This window comes from Emericellopsis atlantica, assembly GCF_019669845.1.
Source record: "Emericellopsis atlantica unplaced genomic scaffold F5Z01scaffold_15, whole genome shotgun sequence".
NCBI classification, from domain to species: domain Eukaryota; kingdom Fungi; phylum Ascomycota; class Sordariomycetes; order Hypocreales; family Bionectriaceae; genus Emericellopsis; species Emericellopsis atlantica.
In genome coordinates, this window is record NW_025764717.1 from 383574 (window position 1) to 401479 (window position 17906).

The 17906-nt window shown below is 54.5% G+C and overlaps 6 protein-coding genes across 6 annotated transcripts; 2 read left to right on the forward strand and 4 right to left on the reverse strand.

The window, feature by feature from the left end:
* Positions 1–982: 982 nt before the first annotated feature.
* On the forward strand, positions 983–2616 carry F5Z01DRAFT_656798 (uncharacterized protein). Its single transcript, XM_046263603.1, has 2 exons — positions 983–1183; positions 1234–2616. Exon 2 carries the CDS (start codon positions 1264–1266, stop codon positions 2233–2235), a length of 972 nt encoding a protein of 323 aa, XP_046117754.1. The 5' UTR covers positions 983–1183; positions 1234–1263; the 3' UTR covers positions 2236–2616.
* On the reverse strand, positions 2565–4813 carry F5Z01DRAFT_130944 (uncharacterized protein). The gene is made up of 5 exons (XM_046257569.1): positions 4238–4813; positions 4070–4152; positions 3522–4005; positions 3381–3462; positions 2565–3299 (listed from the first exon to the last, which is right to left on the reverse strand). Exons 1-5 carry the CDS (start codon positions 4343–4345, stop codon positions 2941–2943), a joined length of 1116 nt encoding a protein of 371 aa, XP_046117755.1. The 5' UTR covers positions 4346–4813; the 3' UTR covers positions 2565–2940.
* Position 4814: 1 nt separating this feature from the next.
* On the reverse strand, positions 4815–6483 carry F5Z01DRAFT_130972 (Alpha/Beta hydrolase protein). Its single transcript, XM_046257570.1, has one exon. It carries the CDS (start codon positions 6193–6195, stop codon positions 5275–5277), a length of 921 nt encoding a protein of 306 aa, XP_046117756.1. The 5' UTR covers positions 6196–6483; the 3' UTR covers positions 4815–5274.
* Positions 6477–10333, reverse strand: F5Z01DRAFT_130942 (DNA polymerase family A-domain-containing protein). The gene has a single exon (XM_046257568.1). It carries the CDS (start codon positions 10178–10180, stop codon positions 6758–6760), a length of 3423 nt encoding a protein of 1140 aa, XP_046117757.1. The 5' UTR covers positions 10181–10333; the 3' UTR covers positions 6477–6757.
* Positions 10334–10683: 350 nt separating this feature from the next.
* On the forward strand, positions 10684–12348 carry F5Z01DRAFT_656802 (uncharacterized protein). Its single transcript, XM_046263604.1, has 3 exons — positions 10684–10803; positions 10863–11921; positions 11974–12348. The coding sequence occupies exons 2-3, from the start codon at positions 11000–11002 to the stop codon at positions 12171–12173; spliced, it is 1122 nt and encodes a 373-aa protein (XP_046117758.1). The 5' UTR covers positions 10684–10803; positions 10863–10999; the 3' UTR covers positions 12174–12348.
* A 1-nt stretch (position 12349) lies between these two features.
* F5Z01DRAFT_708162 (nucleoporin Nup186/Nup192/Nup205) lies at positions 12350–17774 on the reverse strand. The gene is made up of 3 exons (XM_046266460.1): positions 17368–17774; positions 12562–17315; positions 12350–12510 (listed from the first exon to the last, which is right to left on the reverse strand). The coding sequence occupies exons 1-3, from the start codon at positions 17555–17557 to the stop codon at positions 12454–12456; spliced, it is 5001 nt and encodes a 1666-aa protein (XP_046117759.1). The 5' UTR covers positions 17558–17774; the 3' UTR covers positions 12350–12453.
* Positions 17775–17906: the final 132 nt, after the last annotated feature.

Here is a 17906-nt window from a genome sequence, read left to right on the forward strand (position 1 = left end):
GCACCCGCTAAGGCACCTTATAAGGTAGTTAGGAAGAGGCTAAGGGCGCCTATAGCGGGTAGCGTTAATAAAGAGGTACGACCTCGCTATTCACGGCGTGAAGCTAGGCTAACCGCCCGGGCGCGGCGGTCGTGATTAAATTTATAGCTATTTATAACCTTACTTATAGCCTTACTTTATAACTAATTAAATACGAATATATATCTTACTTAAGAACTTTAGCGCCTCCGTGATAACTACTACACGCTTTATATAAAAAATAAATACTATTATCACGAAGTTTACTATCGCTAGATTATAGTAAATTAATTTATTTATTATAGAATTAAATTCTATAGCGTGCGTAGCTCTTTAGGTGAGGCTATAATAACGAGGGTGCGTATATGTGTTATGTGGTGGTTATGCAATTAGTCATTAATACCGTTGGCACCTTGTGATCTAATATCCCACCGTACCCTTGAGGCACCTAACGAAGCAGCCGATAAGGCACTCGCTAAGGCACCCGATAAAGCAGCCGATAAGGAACCCGCTGAGGCACCTGATAAAGTAGCCGATAAGGCACCCGCTAAGGTACCTTATAAGGTAGTTAGGAAGAGGCTAAGGGCGCCTATAGCGGGTAGCGTTAATAAAGAGGTACGACCTCGCCGTTCACGGCGTAAAGCTAGGCTAACCGCCCGGGCGCGGCGGTCGTGATTAAATTTATAGCTATTTATAACCTTACTTATAGCCTCACTTTATAACTAATTAAATACGAATATATATCTTACTTAAGAACTTTAGCGCCTCCGTGATAACTACTACACGCTTTATATAAAAAATAAATATTATTATCACGAAGTCTGCTATCGCTAGATTATAGCAAATTAATTTATTTATTATAGAATTAAATTCTATAGCGTGCGTAGCTCTTTGGGTGAGGCTATAATAACGAGGGTGCGTATGTGTGTTGTGTGGTGGTTGTGCAATTGGTCATTGATACCGTTGGCACCTTGTGATCTAATATCCCACCGTAGGCATTGCGCAACGTCTCGAATCCTCCTGGACGCTCGTTATCTGGTTGAGCTTGGGTCGGCAGTCTGGCCAATTAGCCCATGACCGCGTCGAGCATCTCGTGGGGTAACTGTTGGATTGACATGCCGCATTCAGCTCTCGGAAAAAGCAGCTCTCAATAGGGGAAAACAAAGTAAGAAAGAGAGAAGAAAAGTGGCTGCTGCTGCTGATGATGATGTGAAGAGCCAGTACCTACGTCCGCCAACGGATTCAATGTCTTTGCCTAAACCCTTACCGATGGCGAAAATACTTCATAATGGCCATCATGCTCGAGCAAAGCCACTCCGCGGTCTCATGTTGCTTGCTCTTCTCGGCAGACTATCCGGCGCATACGAATATGATCAAGACTTCCGCCCATGTGTAGACGACAAATGCTTCGCTGAGATCCATTCGGACGTCCCACTATGCTGGATGCAAGACGACAACCAGAACGTTCACTACATGAGCCCGATGGACGGTGGCCTTCATAGGATTCCCAACGCTTGTAGGAGATCCAACATATTCGGCGGCGACAGATACCTTGTCGCATATCCCTCCACGGGCGGCGTCGTGATGCTCAAAACCCCGTCTGCTGTGGATCTTCAACATCTGGAGCTGCCAAACACGCACGACACGGCGCGGTCGGCGGACGAAGACGATGACCTTGCCACGCGCATGGTCCAGCTTGGCGCACAGTGGTGGCCGAACTGGGATCTGTACTTCAGGCACTCAAACAGAATCGATATTGGAATCTTCTATGATTATCATTTCCCTTCGAAAGTCGACGTCGCGTTCCCGACAACGGGTGGCGCATGGGTGGCCAATTTCACGCAGGACGCACCACGACATCAGTATGAAGACAAGGCCTGCCAGTCATGGCTCCCCCATCCACCAGACCTGTGGCGCGTCAAGATGCGATACGCGTTGACCATGGACGACAAGTCGGAAATGATCAAGGAGCTGGGCGGTACGTTCTACATCTCCGTTGATGAGGTCCCCGGTCTCGCAAAGACTGTTGGTGAAGCTGTTGGCTTGTTTGAGCCATTCAAGCAGCGGCTGAACGACATGGAGGATAATGCCTATAGAGGACGATTTTGTAGGCATGAGAAGGAGGACACGGACACGGACACGGACACGGACACAGGAAGTGAGGAGATCCAGAAGCCGAGATGGGGACTATGGTCGCTTTTCCATGAATTACGTTGACGCTGGTACCTCAACATGACCATGCTGCACTCCGCGGCGCCACATCCGGGGGGCGTTCAGGCCAGGAGACACATCAATGAACGCTCAGGCACATACAGTGAGCCTCCAGAATAGTAAGCTGATTTGTCACTTGTCCATGAACAACGTCCAGGCGGCCCGAGAATATTGTCGCCGTTGAAGCTGGAAATAAGAAGAATATAAGCCCTAGGTTAGTTTATTTAGGTTTCATATGCTTGATATAAAGACGCAGAATGATTCATACCTATCTGTCCTGATCAATGGGTTCAGCGGGGATACCTATATTAGAACGGACTGGAGTTGGAAGCTATGACTACACTATCATCAAACGGTGGCTCACAATAAGCTATAACACACGGCTATGTCCATATTGGAGACTGAATCGCTTTAGCGACATATATATCGACCCCGGCATTTACTCATTGCAGGATAACGAGACACAGACGCCCAGGAAGTTGGCATATATTGAGGTCCCGGTACACCGTCAACGTCCAACCTTAACATGACTTGATATAGTAGCTCATCTTGGGTTTGCTGTCAGACTTCATGGAGGTCATTCTGGTGTCGGTCTTACATGATTATATCGCTTGTCAGAATTTCACTAGCATTCTATATGGCAACCTCCTGCTCCTGTTGTCAAGCCATACACAGACAAACCGGCTGTGGGAATCATCTCGCACCCACGCATCAAGGGCGCTCAGCGTACAGCTTGACTGGCAGGCAGGACCAGCTACTTGGTGTAGGAAAGCCTGGAGGACCAATCTGCGCGACAATCCTCCCATTCACCGGACAGGCGTACCAGGAATCCTGGTTTGTGTCATAGGCACACTTGAGCTCCCAGTCATCCTCAGAGATATGGCAGCCCATTGTCACGAGGGAATCCCGTTGACGAATAGCAGCGTCGGCCATCCAGGTGGCACCGAACGCCCCTTGAGCCCTTGAGACGTCCAGCGCGCCGAACTGGGCGTTCTGTTCCGTCATCAGGGCGTTGTTGTCTGGAGAGCTCATGTGGTACTGCGTAGCACCCGCGCGGCTGGTAAAGGCTTCTGTAGGTTGGTAGACGGGTCAGTACGCGTTACTGGATAGAGCTGGTCATGCGACCGTTTATGTAGAGGGACTGGACTTACGGAGGAAAGAATTCCTGGTCGAGTCGTACTGCCAGGAGTAGACGTATTGTCCATTGACGCGGCCACCGACGGCACGGACGACCTGGAAGAAAGTGCTGTCAGCTTCGAGTTCTGGCGCGCCACTGGTCATGATCAACGTACAAAGGTCTCCCAAGGAGGAGGGGCCACCACAGTCTTGGTAGTGGTGGTGGTTACGATGCGGGACTCGGTGTCAGTGACGGCCACAGTTCCCGTGGTCGTCACAGTCTCGACCAGGCCGATGGTGGTTGAGGCGGTGACTGTCGAGGTGGAAGTGACCGTGACGGTCGGGGTCGCCTCGGTGACGGTGGTCGGGCTGATGCCGATGCAAGAACAGGCCGACGAGTAGGCCTCAACGCTGCGGCAGGCGGTGGCGTAGGTGGGCATGACCGACGGTTGGACGGTCACCTGGCGTTTCTCCTGCTGGTCGATTCCATTGTCGCGCCTGACGATGGCAGGGTCCGCGGTGACCGTGGCGGTGACGGTCTGGGTCGTGACATCGATAGTCTCCAAGACGGTGACCGTCTCCAGCTCGGTAGCGACTTGGGTGCTGTAGCTTGTGGCGGTTTCAGTGACGGGAGTGACCGTCTCCCAGAGCGTCTCGGTGCTAGCATTTATGTCAGCACAGTAGGTGGGCGCTTTGGGAATAGCGATTGAGGGTGACAGCGTACTATGCGGCGGGTGTGACAGTCTTGCGGAGGAACGACGAACAGTCGGCCTGGGTAGGGCGGTTCGGAAACGAGCCTGCGATAACCTGGGGTCATGGTGTGAGCTGGAGCCATGAATCAAGTTATAGAGCGAGAAGAGGTCAATCTACAATCACATGTCGGAGGACTTACGGCGCGCAGGCAGTTATTGTGTGAGCACTGAGGCGCCGCCTGGGGCAGGGCCTCGACAGAGGCGACGAGGCTCAGAGCCAGGGGGAGGGTGGACAAAAAGTGCTTCATGTTGCCGGTGCCAAAGCAAGGACAAGAGCCAGAGCAAGATGCGAAGTCCTTCTCTGGTTATATACGCTTTCTCCGACATCGTGGCCGACTGTCTGTCAAGGCCAAGACCAGGTCCATCGCAGCGTGCATGGCGATGGCGCCTAGCATGGGTTTGAACTTTGAAGTCAGGACTCAGCTCTCAAAGTCCCAATAGTTGATCGCTAAACCAATCGATTCTCGCAGTCTGGCGACTTCAGCTTCGGTGTTGTCCGTCTCGTGTGAATGGAACGGCACTGGAAGAAGCTGGTCGACATGCGTGGCGTCAATAGCCTGGCGGATGCGAGGTATTCAGGTCGTTTGTCGTCGTGATCTGGCGTGGCCGGGGCTAACAATAGGTAACAATTGTAACAGGCATAAGAACAGGCCAGCAAAGGCGCTGCCGGATCTGCTCTAGAGTCATCCCTTCCATGTTAGTTACATGTAGGAGGGAGGTTTCCTCCGCCAATTGAGCACAGGACTCGAGCCTCATGTGGCCCCTGTCAGGCTGGTCACGATCACAACGCTGAGTCCTGACTATCGATTATACCCCTGCAGATCCCCCAAATATCGACGTCCAGACCTTCAGGCCTTCAAAAACCCGTTACTAGTCTTCTGCACGTGGCGAGCTGAAAGCTGGGATAAGTCTAGACCCAGATGCTCATGGGTCTGCGGCTAGAGTTATGGGATTCGCCAACTGAGGACATGCAGCTGACGGCAAACGCACGCGGGTCTCGCTCAGGTCATCGGTGCGACTCGCTTTTGTTGCACGAAATAGGTCTTGTCTCCTGAAGCCACAGGACAAGCAAAGCGCAATCGTAGTTCAGCGGGCAGTCAGACAGAGTAGTGTATGGAAGCACCAGGTTGATTGATGCTTTTGAGGTTGGCACTTCCAGAGCCAAGACATTTTCATCCTACATGATGCCTCGCAGACTCTCCACCACCCGTCCATACAGTCTATCCCTTTCCTTCTTGTTGAAGAATTCGGGCTTGAGTGGCTTGTCAAAGCCATGCGCAGCATCCTCCGCCACGTCAAGCTCGACATCACAACCCCCCTCCCTCAACTTCTTCTCCAAAGCCACAGTCTCGTGGTAAAAGACATCGCCCGACGCGGGAAACAGCACAATCTTCGTCGACAGGAACGTACTCGCATCGGCACGCAGCGGCGACGCCAGCGGATCCTCGCGATCCTCCTGTCGCGGCACGTACGCGTCGCTGAATAGCTGCAGCCCACGCACCGGCAGCGGCGCAATGGGCCGGTCGACTTTCTTGTCCTCGGCGGGGATGGTCCAGTCCGTGCCGGGGTAAAAGGCGTAGACGGCGCGGATGTTCAGCGACGGGAATCGGGGCCGTATCTGGGACACGGCGCCCAGACACATGGTGGCGCCCGCGCTGAACCCCGACAAGGCCACACGGTTCACGTCGAATTGACGAGACTGGTCCGCGACCCAGCGTAGTACGTCCTCAGCATCCTCCATGGGGAGGGGGAACGGATACTCAGGCGCCTTGCGGTAGTCAGCGTCCAAGACGACCACGCGACCCTCTCGCGCGATCCGCTCGCAGAAGGCATGGTCCATGCCGAGATTGTCTATAATAAAGCCGCTGCCGTGCCAGTTGACCACGACAGGCGCGGGGGCATTAGGGTCGTGGCGGGGAGGGTAGTAGATCCACGCGTCGATGAAGCGGTGGAGGTCCCGCGACGGGATGCGGATCGCGCGCCGGTGGCATGATGGTGAGGGTGTGAGGTGTTTGCGCGAGGCGCGGCTGCTGAGGAAGCGTATGAATGTCACGATGAACTTGAGCCTCCAGTACTGAAAGAAGCCGTGGGATCCCATGGTATTTGATTGCGCCTACGAGGCCGTGTCTGTCCACGTGGTGGAAAGAGACTGGAGATGGCCTTTTTGAAGCCGGGGTGTATCTTGCTATATGCGCCCGTGATGCACTCGGCGTAGGATCGACAGGTGAGCAATCGAAATGGAGATCATCGAACCGCACAGGCACGGCGTGCCCAATTGGGCAAGCCTTCTGGGTTTGTTTGTCGCCAATGACCGTGTGAACTGAAAGCTTGCATTCGGTTCGGCGAGCAATCTTGCCGTTGACTCATCGGATCTGGTGCGGCTGTACGGCACTCGTGGCACCGCGTGAGAGTGGCATTTGGCCTCACTCATTGCCCCGGAAGACCAAGGCAGACAGACAGCAAGAGAAAATACAAGTGATCCAAAATATCAATTAATTATTGCCCTCATACGCCAGCCCTCATTGGTATCCCCATACGAACGCCTGGCGCTCAACCCGCCCCGTCCACGCGTGCCACCGTAGATAGATATACAGGGTCATAATCATACAATACAGGTGCAAATACATACATGATAAAAAAAAAATGTCGTCGCGACAGTGTCACATCCTCGAGTTATGAGGCCGCCAGCTCTTCGTCGCAGGTCGCTGCCACTGGTTCCAGTGCTTCTTGGCGTCGTACCCGTGCAGTCGTTGCTTGTTCATCAACTCGGTCACGCTCTTGGTCTCCTCCATGGGCACCAGGTGCGGGTGTGCGTGGTAGGGCAAGACGGATTTCAGCGACTTCTTCGTCGCGGTCTTTGCGGAGGCGCCGGATGCGGCCTCGGCCTTCTTCATCTCCTTGATGAGATTCTTGACTTCTTCGTCCTCGCTCAGGATCTGCGCCCGCAGGAAGTACGGGCTCTCCTCGGCGGCTTCCTGGATCGACTGCATCACCGGTGTGCGTGGCGTGTATTCAATGCCATCGAGTTTGGGAGCATATTTGGGATCGGGGACGACCTTGGGGTCCAGAAGTGCCTCGTCCCCCTTCTGCAGCAGAGATACAATGTCGAGACTCTCGCCGTGAGGAATCGGGGTGGTGTGGCTAGGCGTCACGCAGTCCATGTCCACCTCCTTGCGCAAGACGTGGTCAAAGTCCACGGCCGAAAAGTAGGCACACGACTGTGGCAGGTCGTCGATCCCGACCTGTTGGGCAAACATGGCGCGCGTCCAGACGTTGGCCACTTGGAGAGCCATGGCAGCACGGTACTTGTCTTCTTCTTTGACGAGGTAGCGGATCTCGTCATGCACAGTGATCGCCACGCGCGCGTCCAGGTTGAATTGCCGGATGAGGTAGTCCATCGCGACGATCAAGAGGTGCAGATAGTCCACGCCAGACGACTGGATGGCCCAGTTGATGCGGGACGTCAAGTAGCCGCCTTTGTTGACAAACCGTCCCATGAGAGCTTCAGTAATCCCTGCGCCAAGGACAGGCGTGCGTGGTCTTTCCTGCTCCGCAAACTCTTCCAGCTTGTTGAACACAAACGATTCCGTACCGCCGCGCCAGAAAGAACGCTTGTGCAGAGTCCGTCGAGTCGTCTTGGTTCCTTTTGTGTTGGCATAGAGCTTCGAAGCGACTGTCATAGTCTCCTTCTCTGACAGGGACGGATTGAACTGGCGCAGGAGTGTTGCGGCGAACTTGAGACCGGCTCCGTAGATACGACCGTAGTTGAAGACCTTTGCATCGTTCCTGGTAATACCGAGGATGGAGGCTGTCCGTGAATGCAGATCGGTGCCCGCGGCCTTGGTTCCCTCCAGTGTCATGAAGCCAACAGCGTTGCCGCCGTGGAGCTTGAATGTGGCGTCGCCCACGAGACTGGCGATCCACAGCTCTTCGGAGTCAACGTCGGCACCTACAAAGGTATAGCCCTCAGGAGCCTTGACCATGGCCTTGAGCTCCGACCCAACGCGGTTCTTCTTAGCATTGCTCGCTGTCAGCCACGTGTTCTCGACGGCTCTGCGCGTGATGGTCCCCATTGGAATGATCTGCGGCAGAATGTACCCCTTGCTGGCGGCCACCGCTTTCTTCGACTTGCGCTTGATGGCACCTGGGATATCCTCTTCGTAGACGACCATCTGTGACCTGATGCGGTCGCGAGCGCTAATCCAGTAGGAGCAGGAGGCGTTCATTTCGAGAGCTTCCTTGGCGTACGGGTACTCAGACGATAGTGTCCCGTTCTCAAAGTACGTCAGATATGCCTTTGCCATCGGATTCGCACATCGAGCCGTCGGTCCGTCCTTGTGCGGCAACTTAAAGTACGCATGGTCGCGGTCGTCCCTGAGCACCGCCTCCTTTTCGTCAAATGTGCACTGCACCATTTGTTTGCCAATGTACTTGGATGCTTCCGCCTTGGGCACTCGAAAGGTCCATCCATACTCGTCCGACCAGGTGAGCGGGTGTCCGTCCCAAGAAAGACGCAGTAATAAAGGTGCTATGCGTGTGCGCACTGAGATGTTGATCGGCGCGTCATTCTTCGCGAAGAGATCCTTATACCATTGCGGCATGCCTGGCTTCTTCTGTCGAGCCGCCGGTCGAGGAGGGTCATTCTTCTTCTTGCCCTTGACCATTTTGATCTCCTGTCCAGACCAGTCCAGCTGTTTCATCCACGGATCATTCCGCCAGGTGTCCGTATCCTCTTTAATCTCCAGCGCTTTTTCTGTCAAGGCTACGAGGCGTTCTTGGACAGCGTCAGACAACTTGTGATAGGTCGCCTCCGCATTCGCAAGGTACGCATCCCAAGACTTGTTGACCGGGAGTATGACAGACGACAGATGACGGAGTGCAGCAAAGCTGACGGGATGCGGGCAAACTTCCAGAAAGTTGGGAAAGACAATCTGGTAGACGCGGTGGGTGATAGCCACATCGGCTGCGCAGTAATCCAGCAATTCATCCAGCTTGCCCATAATACCGCCTCTGTCGAGCTCGCCAAAGTCGTCCCGAATGGCCTTGTCGATCGAGACATTGAGGTGGAACTTGGCGACATCGCGTAATGAATTGACCGAGCTTCGTTCTACCCAGAGTTCCTCCTCATCATGCGCGCTCTTGCTCGACAGCAGCTCGGCAAGGCTGTGATCCTCGGTTTCCGTGGCGACACGCTCTCGCAGTTCACGATTCTTCTTGTGTCGCATCCAAGTCGGTCGCTGCCGGGAACACATGCCATTGACGGCGACGTGTAACGACATGGTGTCCATGAACGCATTCCTCGTTTGCTTGATATCGTATTCCTCCAAAATCCGGGCGCGGTCGAACCCAACATTGTGCCCAACAATGATGCGGTCTTTCGTAGGGTCTCCCATGGGAATCAACTGCTTCTCGTTTGTCGTCTCGCCCAGCAGCCAGGGCGAGAGCCAAGCATACCAGGCTGTGGGACTCGAGGCGCATGCCATGACGGCAAATGGACTCTCCTTCCACATCACCTCGGTATCGAAACACAGCATGTTCTCGTCAGGCGCATCGACGGCTTCGGTCTTGCCGTCTGGGTAGTACTTTGTCCATCCGCTGCGTCGTACCCATTTCCGCGGTTTCGGCGGCGGGTTGGACCGCGCAAACTCCTTTGCATATCGCAAGAATGGCTCCGCGCTATCCTTGCCAAGCTTGAAGAAGTGTTCGTCGAGGGTGCGCCCTTGCAGCGGCGGCAGGTTGAACGCGATCGGTTCAGAGTTGTCAGTGTTTTTGCCGAGGAGGTCGTGACGTCGCAGGTGGTCTCTGGACAATTCGACCAGCTCTTTGGGAGCAGGCTTGCCTCCATCGGGGAAGATCTGATCGTACACGTGGGAGCTGAGCTGCTGGACGCCGATCTCGTTGTATCGCGACTGGGACGGGAGGGCTAGGCTTTTCTGCTCTTTCGCGACGCCGTCGGTGAGGGCTGCGAGCCATCGAATGTGCGCGCGCCAGGCATGGCGACGAGAGGCTTGGTGGCGAGCTATGCGAACAAACGCGGGTGTCGTCCCTTGGCGGAGGTGGCCAACAGAGGCACTGAACATCATTCACACGCGGCGCTGTTACATCACGAGCTCGTGGCTGTGTGCAACCGTGTCGTCGCTTCGGCTGTGGTGTCGAGTGGAATGATTAGGGGTCTTCGTGTGTCATCTGGTTGATTTCGCTGCTGCGCGAGGGATGAAATGAATGACGGCGGCTGCATTGCATAGGGGACGTGGGGCAGCAGACAGGGCCAATCAGAGTGTGACTCAAAGCTGACTCAGCAGATTGGGGTCGACTAGTGATGACTACCCTACACATCAGATTGCCAACACATTCGCATGCGTGTCCTAGTTTGAAATGGCAAATATTAGCTGTCGTTGTGTGATATCATCAAATTTTTGTCGCGTAATTGCCAATTCCATGTTTGATTTAGCATGGTTTTTGGCTTTTTGACACCAGCACAAGTGATGGTGATCCCATGGTAACTGTCCAAACTCAAACTGGAGTGTGATGTAGGTATGCTGGTATCAGGCCGAAAGGCCACCATCGGATGTATAAAAAGCATTTAGGTGGCTTCATTGAAAAGATCAGAAATTGGAAGCAACGTACTCCGTATGTATAGCATAATCTCTAAGACCCAATCGGCCGTGCTTGGTGCAGATGCCATCGCCTCTGCAGATCCATCCCTGTCTGTGCGCCCTGTCTCCCTCCTGCCTGGGCCCTGACTAAATCGCATCTCACCACCAGGACAACAACGGTGGACGCACCTCAGATTCTTGCCTCCTGCGTCCTCCGTCTGAACCTGTGACTTAGCCCACTGGACCGCTCCAAAGGCTGCGCCGTCTGGCATTTTCACGGCTCACAATCGCCGGCGAATCTCTCAGATGTCCAGCACCCAGTCCTCACCGGGCGCATCGCATGCTGCTCGATCACGTCTGGTCCCACCCAACCCTCCTCGAGACTTCAGCCGCGTCCCCTCAAACCCCCGCGACAAACGACCGCCGCACCGAACAACCCTCGAACCACCGATCGGCCATCATCACCAGCGTTCTTCCTCGCCTCGACTCCATGCTACCAACTCTCCATCACTCACGAGACGTCAAAGTCAACGAACCTCCTTGCCCGGCGAACCCGCAGGATTAGTCGACCCTGGTGGTGCCTCCGACGCCGCCAACACCAACGCCGACGCTGCCGCCTCGCCACGACGTCACGCCTCTCCTCACCCACCACGCGTCTGGCCCAACGACGAAATCTGGCTACCGCGTCTACCTGTACGGGACGATCCTATCGATAGAGCCCTCGCTTCATCTGGCTGGTCGCCCGACGCCTTGAATCACCTCTTCACCAGTGACGCCATACTCAGTGACCTCGCCAACAATACTTTTTCCTCGCCCTCCACCTACCCATCCTTCACGACCACGAACCAGCTCTCCCAGCCGCACATCTCTACGGAGGACGCTACCATCTCGCCACTGGTTCTTGCCGACAACATGCCCGCCACCACTCGCCGGCGCAGCACGACTGCCATGCCCGCCTCCTCTCCTCCCACCACAGCACGAGCGCTCCATGTAGGGTCTCGTGACAGCGGCCCGCCCGCCAAGAAGATGAGAATAGGCAACGACGAAGACGATCCGTTCAAGAGCCCATCACCACTCTTCAGCGAGGAGCCCATCGACCTGACCGATCCCGCCATCCCCCCCGAACAAGCCGCACGGAGGCCAAAGTCGCCGCCTAATGTGAAACTCGCGAGCTTCCAATGTGCCATCTGCCTCGACAATGTAGAGAACATGACAGTCACACACTGCGGTACGTTTCAAGCTAGAACTGTATCTGTTGCCATAGTTGCTGATCAACGCAGGCCACATCTTCTGCGCACAGTGTCTTCACTCTTCGCTCTGCGTCGAATCCACAAAGGGCCGCTGTCCAATGTGCCGCGCCAAGATCGACATCAAGCCGCGAGACGAATACAGCAGCAAGACAAAAGGGTTCTATCCCATCGAACTAAAGCTGATGACCAAGTCAAGAAAAGGCAAGCGCAAGGCCGGGGATACATCATAAAAGAGCAGTAGTAATTGGGCGTGGAATGGGCATGGGCGGCGTTTTGGGCACACTCATCATACTACATGCATTGCAAGCAAGCGTCACAATCTTGTTTTCAGGTGTTGATAGGGCTATTCGGCGACCCAAGCGTTAGTCGCCTTGCATTTACAATGAATACATTCGCAAATCCAAATGCCCGTGCAAAGCCGAATCTAAATCAAAAACCCTTTCTTTTGTCTCCAACGCCGACTCTATCAAGATACATGATCCTCATATGCATGTAGGCCGGGGACCTGGACTAGTGAAACAGCAAATCGCTTTGCTTCCTCGTCTCTTGCACCGTCTCCTCTTCGAACTGCGGAGAGTTAGTACTGGCGTGTGTTCGTCGTCATGCGATATTGCTTACCTCGAGAAATCCTGTCGCAGCAATCATTATGACAAGGGCCTCTGCTAGGTCTTCCACCTTCTCCTGCAACCGCGCGGTGACGTCCTCCATCCCGATGCCCGCACTTCTCTTCAGCGCATGCGTGACGAGCGAGCGATGATCGACTAGGAACTTGCGGCCCTGCACGACATTATGCGACCCGCGGCTCACAACGGCAGCGCCGATAATACGCACTGTCTTTGCAAGCAGGTCGTAGTGTGCCTCGAGGGGTGTCGATCCTCCGACTTGAAGCTCTGGATCGGCAGTGAAGATTTGGGACGTCGCGAGCGTACGCAGCAGGTTGGCGTGGAGAATGTGTTTCGCGCCAGGCCGTGTTTGCGCGAGATGCTGGATGAGTGCGAGACGCGCGTTCTGGAAGTTCTCCTGCTCTTTAGTCCCCGATGTGAAGACTTGGTGCCACTCCTGCATAATGTTCTGAAGAGAGTCGACAAGGACGCCGATAAAGTTGAGCCTATTGAGCATTTCCACAATAAAAGCGTCGCCCTCAATCTGGTCGATATGAACCAATGTCCCCAGGAGGATCAGGGCTGCTGTTTGGCATCGAGGCTCGCCATTGTAGGCATCGTCGCAAATCACGTTGAGCAGCCTCTCCCCATAAACCCTGATTGCCTTGACGACTTTGGTTCGGTTTTTGACGAGGCCATCATCATCCGGCATGCCGGTCAAGTACGTGTAGCAGTTCTCATAGTAGACCGATCGTAGCTCAGCGCTGTCCACCCATTTTCCAGTGGCCTGGATGCAGATCTGGAAAATCTGGTAAACCTTGTCGTTAATGAGGTTTCCCACCGCCAGAGTCGTTGTATCGTGTGCATCAGAGGGTTTCGGGGCGTAAAGCTTGGACAAGAGGATCTTGGACAGCTTGGCGAGAATGATGGCATCGGCTGGTCGTTCAGTAGCATTGGCCTCGAAGCTAGGTAGGATCGACTGCAAGGCCTGCAAGAAGAACTGGGTTCGAGCGGCGCCTTCAAAGTCGTTGCATTCGGCCATCACCAGCAACAACTTCGCCCAAGCTTCCAGGACAGAAAGGCCTTGGGATGCGAGCTGCACCTCCCGATTGGTCATGACCATGCTGTCTTCGATGGCCTGCTCCTCTTCTGCCAAGATTTTGGCTTCCGAGTCGGCAATCACAACGCCTGCGTGTTTCATCGCGCTGCGTTTCAAGAGGATCAGTTCGCGTGCGCGCTCCACGTTCCATATTTCGGTGCCGTCAGGCCCCTGATCAGAGCAGATACCGAGGTCAAGGTCCCGATAGATCCGCAAAGAGGGAGGCTGTATTGTCCATGCATTAGGGGGGAGGTGAAAGTCGAACAAGTCAAAGATGGAGGGCACGGCTATCGGTTCGTTCTCATCACCCATGATTTGTCCGTTTAGTGCCTCAAAGATGCGTCTTTTGACGCTGGGCGTCTTGCCCTGTGAGATCATGCAGAGCTCCATCGCAATGTAGTCGAGAGTCATGCCACGCAAGGACAGCAGATCCAACAGCGACGTCGCACCCTCGGTGACCAGGAAATAAGGACTGTCAGCAGCCTCGCCTTCCCAGAGTAGACGCGGGTGAATGACAGTCTCGCGCAGCAGGAGATGGAAAAGAAGCTCATTGGATCTGAGCTCCTCGATGACAAGCGAAGCGGACAGCGGTGACGACCACAGGACTTGGAGAATGCGCAAAGCGCGCACCCTCAGGCCCACAAGCCACTGCCTCACACCGTTCTGATCAGTTGTTGGCGTATCGAGTAGTAGCCTCAGAACAACATGGAAGAGCGACTCACGCTCCTCAAAGAGACTGTTCGATTCGATGGACACGGAGTCAACGCCACACTTGAACCCTAGCAAGAGATGGGCTATTGTAGGCTGTCCACTTGTGTCCAGAAGACATTGGTAAAGGAAGTCGAGGATATAGACTTTTGTGGCGTAGTTCGCAGACTCAGCTTCGCGTGTCGGGTCCAACGGTTGCATCAGCTCGGAAATGAAAGCACGCGCTATGGATTCGTGCTCCCCGTTTGCTTCCATGGCGACAACAGCTTTATTGCGATGGTTGTGTCTCACTGACCCAGACCATAGCGACGTAATCTTTGACGAGGATGACATGCGCTCCATCAACTTCAAACAGGCGAGTGTCAAGTTGGCGTGACCGAGACCGCAATAATTGCCCATATCGACCACTAAGCCGAGCCTCGACACAAGGCCATCTTCGAATGTGGGATACGCTGATTTGGCAATCGTTTGTGGTCTTGACCTGGGCTCAGAGCGAATAAGTGGCTTCACGATATCGAGATAGGTCGCCTGTAGATCGAGAACTTTGCTGATGACCTCGACGCCGCGAAGGATACCCAGAATCAAGGGCGAGTCAGGAGCCGCATTGGCAACATCCACTGGCTCTTGATGCACGGTGCTGTACAAAGCTGCTATGACCCGCTCGTTGTACATCCACTCCATCACACGTGTGAAGGGATGCAAGCGAACATAAGTCGCCAAATCAGCCGTGGCAATGATGTTGTCGACAGCCATATTGGTTCTGTTCGCTGTGATGATTAAGTCCTCATTGAAGGTATCCAGGCATGCCATAATGAAATCGAGGCAGCAGAGTCGCAAGACACGGATCTGGTGAATATCTTGCAGCTCGCTTGACTTGGCCGCGAAGATCATCCCCACAACAAAGTCGACGTACACATCGATACCTGATGCGCGGTATGCGGATCCCAGGTTCTCTGGGAAGGGCAAACCATCATTGAGGGGACTGCTGTCGACGGCTGGGCGCACCAAGGCAAGGAGTAGCTGTGTCAATGATTCTGGGTCTTCGAAACCATGGCTCATCTCGTCGAATGAGCGTTCCATAGAATTCTGAGGGGATGATTGGGGTTGGCGATGGTGGGCTGTCAGAACAGTAGCGTAACCACCCGTCACCCATTGGTCGAGGCACTGCCACATCGTGTGGCCCTCAGCTGTCGACTTTCTAGTAAGTAGGGCCTTGAGCGCGGTGAAGCCGCAGCCGCGCAGGCGTGGGGGTATAGGCGCGCTGGTCAGCTCCAGAACGGCCTCGACGAGGTTAAAATTCGTGTTTTGGAGCAAGAATAGTCGGGCTGTCTCGTTCTCTGTGGCAAGCCTGGTCATGAGACGAAGGTAGGCCTCCAGCATCATCGCCGACTCGGGCTCTGTCTCCAACACATCAGGGACAACCTTGCTGGCACGGAAGCGTACAGACTGTGCCGGGGCAGGCTTGTTCTTCGCTTTTTCAAGGAAGAACTTGAGCTCTCGGAAAATCTGCGCCCAGGATAATGATTGTGACCTCCTCATCTTCCCCGAAGAGTGATGCCCCTCTTCCAAGAGGAAATTGTGGGCATATTCGGCACACTCTTCATTACCAGACACGGCGGAAAGCATTTCACAGAAGGCCGTCACAAGTGGTGTCGAAGCTCGGCGGGAAGCCCATTGCAAAAATCCGTTTAAGTTGCTGTCAGGATCGTCCCAGAAGTTGATAGCTGCTTGGGGGCGCTTATCGTAGGCGTATGCGATAATGAGCAAGAACCTCTCCAAATCCAGATCTTGCTCATGAGCCTGGCTCAGTTGCCGCTGCTCGTCCTCTTCCAGGCGAAGTCGGCGGAGAACATCGGGCAGGTTGGTGATGAAGCTGTCAATGAACGCTTCGAGCTGGGAGACCAATGCCTCTTGGAAGAAATCGCTGAACTGCACCAATTCAGCGTTCAGAGTCGGGGACTTCCTCTGTAACCAGCGATGCATGCCGGCTCGCACTGAATCGTACCAGTCAGGAGACCTGGTGTCGCCGGCAACCGACAATAGAAAGTCAAAAGCACCCTCTTTCAGGGAGTCAAGAAACTGCTTCGCTCTCTGCCGATCTTCGGCGTCTAAATCAGCCCCAGCCGGAATTGCTGCCTCTGGGGGGTCTTCCAGGTAAAAGCTGCTGTGTTCCGCAAGCCACCAGGCACGCACTGCCGCTTGGAAGAACGACAGTGCCCAAGGCGGCTCGTCGGTGACTGGGAACAGGCGCTCACTGAGTGGGCGAACTTGTAGAAGATCATGCCCGCCGTCCAATGAGCCAAAGGCTTTCATGAATGCGCCGACCGCAGGGATATTGTGGACCAGGGTATTGTCATACTTGTCCACCTTGCGCAGACCGTCCATGAAGTCAGTCAGATCCTGGGTGGTCGCCTGCCGTTTCTCAATGAACCAGCAGAGGAGCACGCCGAGGAGCTCATGCTGCTGTATCAAACTGATTCTGGCAAATCCAACGGTTTCCAGCTCTTCTGATATTCCGCCGCCACCTGACTGACCCAACATCTGAGCTGCACTGACTTTGTCCGACAGCTTTTGAATCCACGCCTTGATCGACTGCATAGCTGTCATGCATCGGGGAACCATCTGAGTCGTGCGACTCGCACCAGGCTTTGCGCTGAATGTCTCTGCAACCCAGCTTCTAACTGTTTCGTTGTTCATATTTGGCGCAAGGTCATCCAGTTCTTCGTCCATGTCCATCTCGATCAGAATTCGAAGTGCATCAAGTGCATATTTGCGCTGTTGGTGAAAGCGGACCATGCCGCACTCGAGCAGAGACCTGCCGAGGGTCGCCAGATCGGCCTGCGCTTCGAGAAGACATTGCGCTGCAAGCTTTTCGTCTATGCCGAGCTCGTCGGATAAGGAAAGTGCTGACTGTTTAAAGTCCTCGTTGATAGAATATTCGACCTCGTCGACCGTCACCTTCCCTGCATCAATGTTAGCCAAGAGCGCCTGTAACTTAAGCTGGGCTCAACCAACCACTCTGGACATCCTTCCTGGACTGGTCATTGTTGGGAGGTAGCGACCATATTCGATCGAGCTCGGTCTTGAATGGAATCACGAGGGCATCGTTGCCAAGGGTGTCGATCGCCGGCAAGCGTCCCTCCTGAATGGCCAGCAGCTCCTGGTGGAAAGCCTGGAGAGTCTCTAACGTAGACAATTCGGCCATGATCGCGATTCCCTATCGTTGCATTGTGGACTTTGTCTGCTCTTGGACTTTGGTGTCCTAGTCGTTTGACGCGCCCAGACGATACCAGGAGATGGATGGGTGCAAAAATGGGTGCGCTAGACGCGCATCGATCCCTTATCTCCGGGGAGGGCTGTGATGCTTCGGTGAGAGAGCGACGAGTTCGTGGACGGCGACGTTGGTTTGCTCGTGTACTTTTTCTCAATTCATTGGAACTGAAGCTAGCAGGCAGGCTGGGGGTGAACAGCTGTTGCGCGGGCGGTGAGCGATTCTGCCGCCTGCCTGCAGATGCACGATATGGCGTTGGCGGCGACGGGAAGGCGCGTGGGCC

Coding starts and splice junctions, on each gene's coding strand:
- F5Z01DRAFT_656798 (XM_046263603.1), top strand. CDS start 1,264: ATGTCTTTGCCTAAACCCTTACCGATGGCGAAAATACTTCATAATGGC.
- F5Z01DRAFT_130944 (XM_046257569.1), bottom strand. CDS start 4,345: ATGAAGCACTTTTTGTCCACCCTCCCCCTGGCTCTGAGCCTCGTCGCC. Junction 4,153..4,237: donor ACAATAACTGCCTGCGCGCC/GTAAGTCCTCCG, acceptor CCATGACCCCAG/GTTATCGCAGGCTCGTTTCC. Junction 3,463..3,521: donor CTCCTCCTTGGGAGACCTTT/GTACGTTGATCA, acceptor ACTTTCTTCCAG/GTCGTCCGTGCCGTCGGTGG.
- F5Z01DRAFT_130972 (XM_046257570.1), bottom strand. CDS start 6,195: ATGGGATCCCACGGCTTCTTTCAGTACTGGAGGCTCAAGTTCATCGTG.
- F5Z01DRAFT_130942 (XM_046257568.1), bottom strand. CDS start 10,180: ATGATGTTCAGTGCCTCTGTTGGCCACCTCCGCCAAGGGACGACACCC.
- F5Z01DRAFT_656802 (XM_046263604.1), top strand. CDS start 11,000: ATGTCCAGCACCCAGTCCTCACCGGGCGCATCGCATGCTGCTCGATCA. Junction 11,922..11,973: donor CATGACAGTCACACACTGCG/GTACGTTTCAAG, acceptor TGATCAACGCAG/GCCACATCTTCTGCGCACAG.
- F5Z01DRAFT_708162 (XM_046266460.1), bottom strand. CDS start 17,557: ATGGCCGAATTGTCTACGTTAGAGACTCTCCAGGCTTTCCACCAGGAG. Junction 17,316..17,367: donor CAGGAAGGATGTCCAGAGTG/GTTGGTTGAGCC, acceptor ACATTGATGCAG/GGAAGGTGACGGTCGACGAG. Junction 12,511..12,561: donor CTGCGACAGGATTTCTCGAG/GTAAGCAATATC, acceptor AACTCTCCGCAG/TTCGAAGAGGAGACGGTGCA.